At 56.8% G+C, this 10,771-nt stretch overlaps 2 protein-coding genes across 9 annotated transcripts; both read left to right on the top strand.

Annotated features, from left to right (window-relative positions):
• The first annotated feature begins 52 nt into the window (after positions 1 to 52).
• Positions 53 to 5,274, top strand: TBL2 (transducin beta like 2). 4 transcript variants are annotated; one of them, XM_063402283.1, is made up of 7 exons: positions 53 to 334; positions 421 to 563; positions 784 to 968; positions 1,595 to 1,746; positions 2,843 to 2,969; positions 3,604 to 3,756; positions 4,725 to 5,274. In XM_063402283.1, exons 1-7 carry the CDS (start codon positions 202 to 204, stop codon positions 5,179 to 5,181), a joined length of 1,350 nt encoding a protein of 449 aa, XP_063258353.1. In that variant the 5' UTR covers positions 53 to 201; the 3' UTR covers positions 5,182 to 5,274. The 4 variants fall into 4 exon arrangements, with proteins under 4 accessions (XP_063258353.1, XP_063258352.1, XP_063258351.1 ...); XM_063402282.1 differs by having other exon boundaries at positions 403 to 545; XM_063402281.1 differs by having other exon boundaries at positions 403 to 563.
• Positions 5,275 to 5,738: 464 nt separating this feature from the next.
• BCL7B (BAF chromatin remodeling complex subunit BCL7B) lies at positions 5,739 to 10,607 on the top strand. 5 transcript variants are annotated; one of them, XM_063402285.1, is made up of 6 exons: positions 5,739 to 5,951; positions 6,265 to 6,340; positions 7,114 to 7,210; positions 8,174 to 8,359; positions 8,549 to 8,628; positions 8,711 to 9,013. In XM_063402285.1, the coding sequence occupies exons 1-6, from the start codon at positions 5,860 to 5,862 to the stop codon at positions 8,825 to 8,827; spliced, it is 648 nt and encodes a 215-aa protein (XP_063258355.1). In that variant the 5' UTR covers positions 5,739 to 5,859; the 3' UTR covers positions 8,828 to 9,013. The 5 variants fall into 5 exon arrangements, with proteins under 5 accessions (XP_063258355.1, XP_063258357.1, XP_063258356.1 ...); XM_063402287.1 differs by lacking the exon at positions 8,711 to 9,013 and adding an exon at positions 9,020 to 10,607 and having other exon boundaries at positions 5,743 to 5,951; XM_063402286.1 differs by having other exon boundaries at positions 5,744 to 5,951; positions 8,189 to 8,359.
• The last annotated feature ends 164 nt before the right edge of the window (positions 10,608 to 10,771 follow it).

Here is a 10,771-nt window from a genome sequence, read left to right as displayed (position 1 = left end):
TGATGGGGCTTTGTGGGAGGCAAGGGCTGAGAACAGGGGCTAGGAGGGGGTCGGGGGTGTCCGTGGCTGAAGGGGGGAAGGCTGGAGACGGGGGTGCAGTACCACCGCCAGACGCCGCCCTGCGAGGATCACCGGGACCGCGTATGCGCACACGGAAATTCCCTCCCTCCTAGTACCGGTCGCTGACGCGGCGGTGGGAACATGGAGGCTGCAGCAGCGCTGGGCGGGTTGGGGCTGCCGGCCGCCCTCATCGTCCTCGTCGTCCTAGTTCTGCTGCTGGCGGTCGCACTGCAACGATCCGCTCCGCGGGAGACCCCCATGGCCCCGCAGGACAGTGAGTACCGTGCGGACGGTGAGGCGCCCGGCAGCGCGGAGCGGAGCGGAGCTGAACCGGACCCACAGACCCCTCCGCTCCCTCAGGACCCAGGGCGAACGGGCACTCCAGGCCGGAGGAGCCGCGGAAGACGAAGCCGGCTGCTAGGGTTCGCAGGGAGAAGCCGCAGCAGCACAGCTTCGCACACCAGCTGCTGGTCGCTGCTCTCAAGGTACCGCGTGTGCCCGAGGTCGGTGCCTCCCCGGTGCTGATGCCAGTATGCTCCTCGGTATCGGTGTCCCTCTCGATGCCGATGTCTCCGCCGGTGCCGCTGTCCTGCCGGGGTCGGTGCAGGTGTCCCTCTCGATGCTGGCGTCCCACCTGTGCCGGTGTCCTCCTTTCCCTCCGGTGCTGGTGTCCCACTGCGCCTTCCCTCCCCTCCCTCCTCCGTGACCACTCTCTGTCTACAGGGCCACAGCAGCCCGGTCACCTGCCTGGACTTCAGCAGCAACGGCAAGTACCTGGCGTCATGCTCTGAGGACGGCACGGTGCGGCTGTGGAGCACCCGAGAGCTGGCGGGGCGGGAGCACCGCTGCTTGCGCGTCAACGTGGGGCTGGACCACGCCGAGTTCGTTCGCCTCAGCCCCGACTCACGGTACGCCGGACCTTGTACTGGCATCGGGATGTCCTGCAGAGCTGCCAGTCTCACGACCAGGCTGTGGTGGGATCAGTGGTGTTGCTCTGGGATGGGTGGAGACAGCATCTCTCACTAGGTCATCACAGTGTCACTGATCCATGGTCTTTCCTGAGAGCAGCTGACACTTTGTCACAGAATCACAGTAGTTCGAGATGGAGGGGACCTCTGGAGATCATCTAGTCCAGCTCCTGGTGGGTTAATGGGGTTTTCAGGGTAAATATCCCAGTGCCCAGCTTGCTGCATCCATGGAAGGTACCTGTTGAGGTTACTGCTAGCTGACTCTGAAGCTAGAATGTGCTGCTGAGTCTCTCCGGTGGTCAGGGGAACTCTTGCTGGGTGTGAAATTTGGTGGAAAAGTGTGTTTTGCCTTTTTGAAGTGGTCTCTTTTAGAAAGAGAGAAAGGAATCTCATTTCCTGGTGTGGATAATAAATTCCATTCTTTTTCATTCAGTGCTGTAGTTGAGTCAACACAGGGAGAGAACTTGGTGTCCTTGTAAATATTTTTACCTGCCAGTGTATCTCTCTTCCCAGGTGCCCTTGAGCAACCTGGGCTGAGATGAGGCTCAGAACCTGTCCCTCCACAGGGCTTTCATTGTCTGGCTGGCCAATGCTGAGACTATTCGTGTCTACAAGATGACCAAGAAGGATGATGGTCACTTCACCTTCACTGTGACTTCTGGGGACTTCCCAAAGAAGCACAAGGCTCCTGTCATTAACATAGGGATTGCAGAGACAGGTATGGAAATGAGTTGCTTACCTCTCCAGAACAGTTTTGATTTCCTTGTGAAGCTACTGGATTCAAAGTGTTGGAGTTTTTGGCATTCTCAGGGCTCTGTACAGCACCAGTACTGAACTCTGTAGTCTCTTAGGGTTTTTTTTACTTAATTTGCTACTGACTGAATCAAAAGGTGTTGTTTTCACACTGATTTTGTCCCTGTAACCAGCTTCCCAATATGCACAGTCTCTTAATTTGCGTTTTCAGGGATGGTGTTGCAAAAAGGTCTGGTCTCAATATTGAGAGGATCGCTGTTCTCTGGGCTGCCAGTCTCTCTTTAACCAGTCTGAAATCTCTCTAGTGAGTTCATATGGCCTATCTTGAACTTTTGGGATGATCTAGAACAGAGGTGGAAGTGTGTGTGTGGATATTACATTTTAGTGGTGAGGGCTTGATGGATTAATGCATGAGGTACGTGCCAGTGGCAGTTGGAAGCAGGTGGATGTGAGTTCACTTCTGTAATAGGAGAGCAGAGAAAATACGAACTGAGACTGGAGCTGTGAAAGTGAAAACTTAGACTTGCAACAAGTAGCTGGAAGGTAAACAGGCAACTCCCTGCCTGGGCTGAGGTGGCAAAGGGGAAGTTGGAACAAGCAGGAGTCTAGCATGAGCAGAACCAGCAATCATGGGTCATGGTGGTGTGACTGGGATTCGGTTGCCTGCCTGCAATCCACAGCTTGAAAGGTGCTTATCCTCGAGCTGATTTTAGGCATGCAGGTCAGATGGAGTGTGCTTTGTTCCTGTTTGTGGCACAGCCCAGTAGGGTTGCATGTGGGGCTATGAGCTCTGCTCATGGGGCTTAGGGTCTTGAGTACACAGCACACATGGGCTCACAGTGCCTGCTGCCTGCTTGGGAGCCAGGGGAGTATGGAGGCATAATCAGAAGCTGAGTCTTCTGATGCTGCTCTTTACTCTCTCTCAGGAGACTGGCATTCCTTGGATTTTGGTGCTGCTGCTGGTTTTCTCCAGCTGCAGGGAGAGGTTGTCCTGGGGCGTCATTGAGTCTATGGCAGCTGGGGGCTGGGGGCTCTCAGGATCTTTGCCTTTTTTTCCCTAGGGAAGTTTATCATGACAGCTTCCAGTGACACTACCATCCTGATCTGGAGCCCAAAGGGAGAAGTCTTGGCCAGCTTTAACACCAACCAGATGAACAATTCCTATGCCACAGTATCACCCTGTGGGAGGTGAGTGACAGGCAGGATTCCAGGCTGCTCCTTTGCACAGGATAGCATCAGTTCAGACCATCGGCAGTTAGTTGTTATTATAATGCAATTTTCTGAGGGTTCCACAGTTGAAAAAGGTATTTTGGTCCCCCAGGAGATGGAGCTGATGTGGGCTCAGGCACTGCTGTGTTGCCATCCTGCCTCAGCGCTGCTGTTCTGGTAACCTGAGAACAGCTTTGGCCTCAGGTAGCAGAGGTGGAACAGAGCAAATGGCATATGCAAAGGAAACAGCATTTTGAATTTGTCTGTGACCTCTTAAAGGTTAATTATAAAAGTAAAGGTTTTACTTCTGTGAGATCTGTTTATCAGGAAAATCACTTGCTGCTGTAGGTTGATTTGCCTTGCTCCTGGCATGAGGAGTTTGGGGATCAAAAGCATTTAGCTCTTTTACTTTCACTGTAGAGTTTCTCTTTCCTGAGTTGTTCTGGTGCCCTTCCTTAGTGTTGCCTTTACCAGCCAGGTTTCAGGGAAAAGTGGAAATTCAGCTGACCAGACTTCAGTGCAGGAGTCAGGACAGGTTTGCAGAGCTGTGGCCCTGCCTCGCTCAAGTCCTCTGTAAGAGGCAACCTGTGTCTCTGTTTGTTCCCTCACGCAGGTTTGTGGCATCCTGTGGCTTTACCCCCGATGTGAAGGTGTGGGAGGTGTGTTTTAGCAAGAACGGAGACTTCAGGGAGGTGACCAGGGCTTTTGAGTTGAAAGGCCACACTGCTGGTGTACAGTCGTTTTCCTTCTCCAACGACTCAAGGAGGTATGTGTGTGTATGCTCTGAGGAGGTATGCTCTGAGATCCCCTCAGGACATGTAAGCTCATCTCTTCCAGGGTTCACCAGCTGCACCACTGAGCTTTGGGGAGTAAAAACACTGCCCAGGACAGCCAAATCTGGCTTGTGCCACCTGTTTTTTTTCTGCCCATAGGAATCTCATGTGGTTTAACAAGACCAAGTGCTGATGCTGCATCTGGATCAGGGCAAGCCCCAGTATCAATCCAGGCCGGGGATGAACAGATTGAGAGCAGCCTGGGGGTGCTGGTGGGTGAGAGCTGGATGTAATCCAGCCCAGAAACTCCCCTGGATTGATCCCACAGTGTGGGTAGCAAGGGAGAGGGGAATTCTGCCCCTCTGCCCCACTCAGGTGAGACCCCCACCTGCAGAGCTGTCTCTGGCTCTGGGGTCCCAGCACAGGAAGGACATGGGACTACTGGAGTGAGCCTAGAGGAGGCACCAAGATGATCAGAGGGATGGAGCAGCTCTGCTGTGAGGGAAGGCTGAGAGAATTGGAATTGCTCAGCCTGGAAAACAGAAGGCTTCAGGTTATGTAATTGTGGCCTTCCAGGACCTGAAGGGAGTTGACAACAAAGATTGGAGAGAGACTATTTACAAGGGCCTGGAGTGATAAGGGGTAATGGTTTCAGGCTAACAGAGAGTGTGTTAGATGGGATATTAGGAAGAAAGCCTTGGTTGTGAGGGTGGTGAGGCCCTGACACAGGTTGCCCACAGAAGATATGACTGCCCCATACCTGGAAGTGTTCAAGGCTGTGTCGGAAGGGGCTTGGAGCAGCCTAGTCTAGTGGAAGGGTTTTTGCTTTGGAAAGAGAACAGCCTGTATGTGTATACAGACTCACCCTTCTCAAGAGATCTGTCTCCACAGAGGATTCCTGGTTCATAGGCAAGGTGCCACCCCTTTTCCACACACTCACTGTGTTCTCTCTTGGCTGCAGGATGGCAACCGTGTCAAAGGATGGCACGTGGAAGTTCTGGGACACAGATGTGGAGTACAAGAAGCAGCAGGACCCATACCTGCTTCTGACAGGGCAGTGTGCAGTATTGGAGCCATGCCGCATTGCCCTATCTCCGGATGGCCGCACAGTTGCTGTAGCGGGCAGCACAGACATTGTGGTGTACAACACACGGCGCGCTGAGGAGGAGGAGCGTTTTCTTGGCGTGCACAGCCACTGTATCACTGACCTTGCCTTTGACACCACTGGCCGCTATGTCGTGTCATGTGGGGACCGCGCTATCCGTGTCTTCCACAACACTACTGGGCACCGTGCTGTGGTAGAGGAGATGGAGGCCATGCTGAAAAAAACTGGGAACAAAGCCACGCAGGAAAGGCTGGAGCAGCAGATCTGCAGCGCTCGCAAAGCATTGGCTGCCATCTATGGCAAGAAGTACTAAGCTACCTGTACAGCAGGAGGCAGCTGTGCTCTGCCTTTGGGGATGTTTTTTTTTAGTAACTGTGAACAGCAGTAATAAACAAATGCCTGGGTCCTTCCTTTTGTGCTCTGTGATGGGCTGGGCAGGGCTGGAGACTGTGAGGTCTATCAGTGTCACGCTCTTGTGCTGTTTTCCCCTCAGGCTTGGATTATCAATATCCCATGGAAGTGATTGCTGAGGCGGTGCCTACGAGTTTTCTTACAAGCTTAGAAACGGGAGTTGTGTGGATTTGGGGTAGGTTTTTCGGTTGCTTATTTGTTTTTTTCCAGAGGAGCTGCCAGAGCTCAATCTTTGATGCTAAAGGTTGGGGATTCTGCTGCAAGGGACGGGGCAGCACTGTAACGGTGCAGCGGACTTAGGGTGGCCTCATTCCGCCGGCCCGGTGTCTCAGGGTGATCTCACGGTGGCGTGAGGCGGGCTTGACCCAGAGAAAGATGGCAGCGCACTGTCGCCTCCTCTGCGCGTCGTTTCCGTACCCGTTGTGGGGGGCGTGTACGTCTGCGCAGGCGCAGCAGCCGGGGCGTGTCGGGCGTGGTGACGCAGGACGCGCTGCGCGCGGGCGGGCCGCGCAGGGCGCGTGCGCGGGGCCGGGTGCGGCGGCGGGTGCGGCGGGGCCGGTGCTGCGGGGGTGCGCGCGCCATGTCGGGGCGCTCGGTGCGGGCCGAGACCCGCAGCCGCGCCAAGGATGACATCAAGAAGGTGATGGCAGCCATCGAGCGCGTCCGCAGATGGTGAGGGCGGGTCCGCGGGGGGGAGGGCCCCGCTGCCCGCGCGCACCCAATCACCGCACAGCGGGGTGCGACCCGGGAGTGCGCGCCCAACCAGAGGGTGTGGGCGGGGGGGCGGTGGCCAATTGGAGTGGGGCGGGGACGGAAGCGCCCGTGATGGGCAGTTGGTCCAGCCAGTCACAGTGCGGGAGGCAGGGGGATGCTGCGGGGTGCTGAACTGACGCTCCTCTAGGCCAACCGGAGCGTGGCGGCGTGGCGGGGTTTGTTGCCATGGTGCCCTAGGCCTAGTCCGGCCTGTCAACGTTGTGTCTCGCAGGGAGAAGAAGTGGGTGACGGTGGGCGACACGTCCCTGCGGATATTCAAGTGGGTGCCAGTGGCAGACAGTAAGGAGGTGGGTAGTGCGCGTGGAGATGAGCTGGGAGCCACTGCCCACAGCCAGCCTAGCCCCCTTAACAACCCCCCTTAAGCTGGGAGTTCTGAGCCTCCTCCAGCCCCATTGACCACCGAAGCCCCCCGAGCCACATCTGAGGCCCCAGTTCCACCGAATGCCACCAAACCCTCCTGAATCCCCTCCGAGTCGACCCCTGAGCCCTCCTTGAACTAGCACCTGAGCCCCCGCTGAGCCCTCCCAGCGCTGCTGAGCACCCTTGAGAACCCATCGAGTCTCTCCTGCCCTATCGAGGTTCCCTGAGTCCCCCCAAGCCCCTGATCCCTCCCCAAGCTGACCCCCAAGCCCACACGAACCCCACTGTAGTCCCTTCTGAAGCCTCATGAGCCCCTGTCAATCCCTCTTGAGACCCCCAAGCCCCAACGAGCCGACCTGAGCCGACCTGACCCCCCAAACTATCAAGCCCCTGCCGAGATCCTGGACCTCCCTTGAGCCCCCTCCTGCTCCCCCTAAGACTCTCTGCCTGACTTCTCTAAGGACTTGCTTTATTAGGTATTATTCCTCAATAGGCATCATCTCCTCCTCACTTTCCTGATTCCCAGTCCCTTTGTAAATGGAGTTTTGCCTCTTCCTTAGAAATGTGCCCCCAAAGCCAAGGGAAAAGGCCAACTTGAGCACATCCCTCTGAGCTTCTGGAGACAGAAAGGGGAATGTCGCCTCTGGAGCAGCATGTGTTCCTCTGACATTGTCTTTGTGCTTTTCTTTCTGTCCTCAAGAAAGAGAAATCCAAATCAAGTAGCAGCACAGCCCGAGAACCCAATGGCTTCCCAGCTGACACCTCTGCCAACTCCTCTCTCCTTTTGGAGTTCCAAGGTGGGTCTGGCCGAGCTCTCTTCAATGTGGGGAAAGACTCCAGGGCTGTACAGCAGCTGGGACATTGCTGGTTCTGTGTGTTGCCTGTATGGGGAAGAGCAGTGCTCGACTCTGAGCACTGGCATGGAGTGGAGAACTATAGAAATGAGCTGTGGAGTTGGGCTGATCCGCTTCTGGATTGTTCCTGTCCAGACTATTTTTTTTTGCTGTCAGAGAGTCTTAATGGGCTGTTTCTGGTATCCTCTCTGGGAAGCTTCACAGCCAGCTGGAAGAGTGGGGTTTCCTGCTCCCCTCTTTCCAATCTCTGCTGGGGAGAGGTCACTATCCACCTGCGGCCAAGCTAGCTTTTCCAACAGTTACTTCCATGGACCTTAGGGTGAAGGGGCAAAGGATGTCCCTGGTCTTGCTCTTGGTCTGGGCAGTGTGGTACCGCCAGGAGAGGCTCTGGCAACACCAGACTCACTGCTGAAGTAGTGTACACATCTGCCCAGCCTCTTTTTTGCACCTGGCTAAGGAAAATCCAGAAGGTTCTGGACCTTCTAGGAGATGTGGTGGAGTTAATGTTGCAGATCTGCAGTTTGGGAAGGTGTGTGCCAGGCCTGCCTCCTCATTGGGAGACAGGTGCTGAGCATTCATCCTGGTCTTGTTTCACAGAGCAGGAACAAAACCCTGGCAGGAGATTCCTGTGCTTAGATGCCCTGGGCCTTCCCAAGCAGCAGATGTGGGATTTGGCAGTGCTCATTCTCATTCCCAGGGCAGGAGCATTCCCTCTCCCATGGTCAGTTGTTTGATTCCCACTGAGTTCTGGAGGACAGTCCTGTGCCTGACAGCCCTTGGTCTGATGGGGGACAGTGAATTCCTGTTTAACTCTCTGACTGTGCTCTGCCTTTGTGGCAAGACCCCAGCTTGCAGTGTTACCTTGGGCTGCCTGTGCCTCTGGGTCAAGGTGCACTTCTTCACCAGGTGCTGTTTCTGCAGATGAGAACAGCAACCAGAGCTCCCTGTCTGACGTGTATCAGCTCAAGGTGGACAGCAGCCCCAACTCCAGCCCCAGTCCCCAGCAGAGCGAGTCCATGAGTCCTGCCCACACGTCCGACTTCCGCACGGACGACTCGCAGCCTCCCACCCTGGGGCAGGAGACCCTGGAAGGTGGGTGCTGGGCTGGGGAGGGAGGAGGCAGATGGGTGGGCTCAGGGAAGGCCCCTTCAGGGCTGTTGGTGGTCTGGTGGGTGGCCTTGGCACTGCTGGAAGCTGACAGGGCATCGGGGACTTGTTTGGCTAGTCGTTCTGTCCTGGGTGCTGGGTCTGCATTTTTGTTGACCCACCTGTTCTCCCCAGAACCCTCCCTGCCTTCCTCAGAAGTGGCAGATGAGCCTCCCACTCTAACAAAGGAAGAGCCAGTCCCCCTTGAGACTCAGGTAAGGGAAGGCGGATTGAAACAACCTCTAAATGTGCATGGACCCAGATTGGCCCTCTGACCCTTGTTGGTGCTTCTTATAGCAGAAACATCTTGGTGGATGGACTTGCTCTGCAGTCCCAAAGTGCCCCCGGGAGCTCCTGGAACCTCCTGGTTTCGTGAACTTTGGTCTTTATCCCCTGGTTCAGATCAAGTGTTGAAGTGTGAAGGAAGGATGTGGATGTGTGGGAAAATGATGATTCTGGCAGGCTCCAGGGCTAGAGTGGGTTCCCATTCCTGGTGCCCTGAGGTCTGTGCATAGGTGACAACCTGGGATGTCCCCATGGTGTGACACAGCCTTGTCTAGGTGTGCATAGCTCGGTGTCACTGCCTGTGACCTCTGGCTCTTGCAGGTAACTGAAGAGGAGGAGGACTCTGGTGCACCACCTCTGAAGAGATTTTGTGCTGACCAGAACTCTGTGTGCCACACGGCCTCGGAGAGCTAACCTGCCTGGCCCGGCACCTTTGCCAGCCCCTTGCAGAGCTGCCTGGCCCCCCTCAGGACCAGCGCTTCCCTCCAGCCTGCCCCTTCCCCAGTGTAGGGGCTCCCACCACTCGCATCAAGTTCACCCTGCCCTGACCTGCCTGGGGCTGCTGCCAGTACCTGCAAATTTGCCTCTATTTATTGGCTCCCTCTCTCCCTGCTCCCTGCCCTAGAGCTGGGGGTCTCTGCTGGGTGGGCTGCATGTGTGGAAGGTTCTCCTTGCTCTCCATGGTCCCCAGGACACTGGCAGATGCTGTTTGCCTGCTCATGGCACCCCTGCCTGCCCTTCCTCTGGGTGCTGGGAACAGGAGAGCCACCTTGTACCTGCTCCAGGTGATGTGTCTACTTGGCTGTGGGAGCAGGTGGTGGTGATGGTGGTGGTGGGTGTGGGGGCAGTGAGGGGAGGCCGGCAGGGACCCACTGGGACGCTGTGCAATACGCTGCTAGTTTAAGCCATTCATGCTGGGAGAGGCGGAAGCGCTTTCTCTTCCCGGAGGGCAGGTACTGACTGGCCTCGGCTCTGCCACGGGGCACAACTCCAGCTGGGTGGAATCTGCAGTCTCCCGGGAGCCAGAAGAGCAGGGAGAGCCGCTGCCCTGTGCTGGGGGCCTTGCCTTGGCCTAGGTATCCCCGGAATGGGGAAGGGAAGCGGCAGGGTGCTGGAGGCCCCGGGAAGCGCTCCTGCTGTGGGCCTCTGCCGCCCCCCAATACCCGCTGCCCCCCCCTCCCCGCCCAGCCCCATTCTCCCCCCGCTGCCACTGCATGTCCCACCGAGTCCGTGATCGAGCCTGGTGAAGCTGGAGGTGCGGCCGCGCGTGGAAGTGGAAAGTTATTTTAGCACTGAATAGAATATTTTTAAAATTAAACTGTTTGAAATACAGATGCAGAGCACGGTGTAGGCTGCGTAGGGCCGCGTGGGGAGGGGCGGTGCGGGAAGAGAGGGGAAGTTTCTGCTGAACGGGGCCCAGTGCCGGCACTCGCCGCCTGCCGCGCCCACGGAGCAGGCTCGTAGTCCGATTCCCATGGAAGTTCGGTCAGCGCCCGGTCCCGCTTCCCCACACTTTTGTCTTTGCCGGTGTTGACGCTGTCCGGAGCAGGCGGGGGCCGGCCCTGAGCCCGAACCGAGGAGGCAGCAGCGCCCGACGGGGGCGGCTCAGGGCAGGTGGGAGGGAACAGGAGCTCGGGGCAGCTCCTCCGCCCTGTGCAGCAGCTCCGACTGTGACCCCGGCCCTGGGCTCTGCTCGTTCCGCAGCCACCCCCGCGGGGTTCCTCGACGTCAGGGACCGCGGGGCTCGGGAGAAATCGGCCGCAGCCGCGGGAAGCGGGGTTGTGCTTTGGACGTGACTTCAGGACAGTGCCAGAGCGCCCCACCAATTCCCATCATTAACCCGCGGCCTCGGCACCAGCCCGCTCAGACGTGACTGCCCTTGCAATAAATTAATTTTGGTTTTCCAATGTTTCCTTTTTCCCAAGTTTTTTTGGCCCCGATACCGTGTGTGTGCCCTTCTTTGCATGTCCAGTGAAGGGTAGCGGAGCCAGGGAATGGTCTGGAGCATGGTTTGATAAGGAGTGGCTGAGGAACCTAGGGGGACTCTGTCTGGGGAAAAGGAGGCTCAAGGGA

The sequence above is a fragment of the Prinia subflava genome, chromosome 8 (genome assembly GCF_021018805.1).
Source record: "Prinia subflava isolate CZ2003 ecotype Zambia chromosome 8, Cam_Psub_1.2, whole genome shotgun sequence".
Lineage (NCBI taxonomy): Eukaryota > Metazoa > Chordata > Aves > Passeriformes > Cisticolidae > Prinia > Prinia subflava.
This window is presented reverse-complemented; position numbering and strand designations above follow the sequence as displayed.

Excerpts from the sequence above, each read along its gene's own strand:
- TBL2 (XM_063402281.1), top strand. The coding sequence starts at position 202 with ATGGAGGCTGCAGCAGCGCTGGGCGGGTTGGGGCTGCCGGCCGCCCTC. Across the intron at positions 564-783 it reads AGGTACCGCGTGTGCCCGAG|GGCCACAGCAGCCCGGTCAC; the intron begins GTCGGTGCCTCC and ends CTCTGTCTACAG. Across the intron at positions 1,747-2,842 it reads CATAGGGATTGCAGAGACAG|GGAAGTTTATCATGACAGCT; the intron begins GTATGGAAATGA and ends TTTTTTCCCTAG.
- BCL7B (XM_063402285.1), top strand. The coding sequence starts at position 5,860 with ATGTCGGGGCGCTCGGTGCGGGCCGAGACCCGCAGCCGCGCCAAGGAT. Across the intron at positions 6,341-7,113 it reads CAGTGGCAGACAGTAAGGAG|AAAGAGAAATCCAAATCAAG; the intron begins GTGGGTAGTGCG and ends TCTGTCCTCAAG. Across the intron at positions 7,211-8,173 it reads TCTCCTTTTGGAGTTCCAAG|GTGCTGTTTCTGCAGATGAG; the intron begins GTGGGTCTGGCC and ends CTTCTTCACCAG.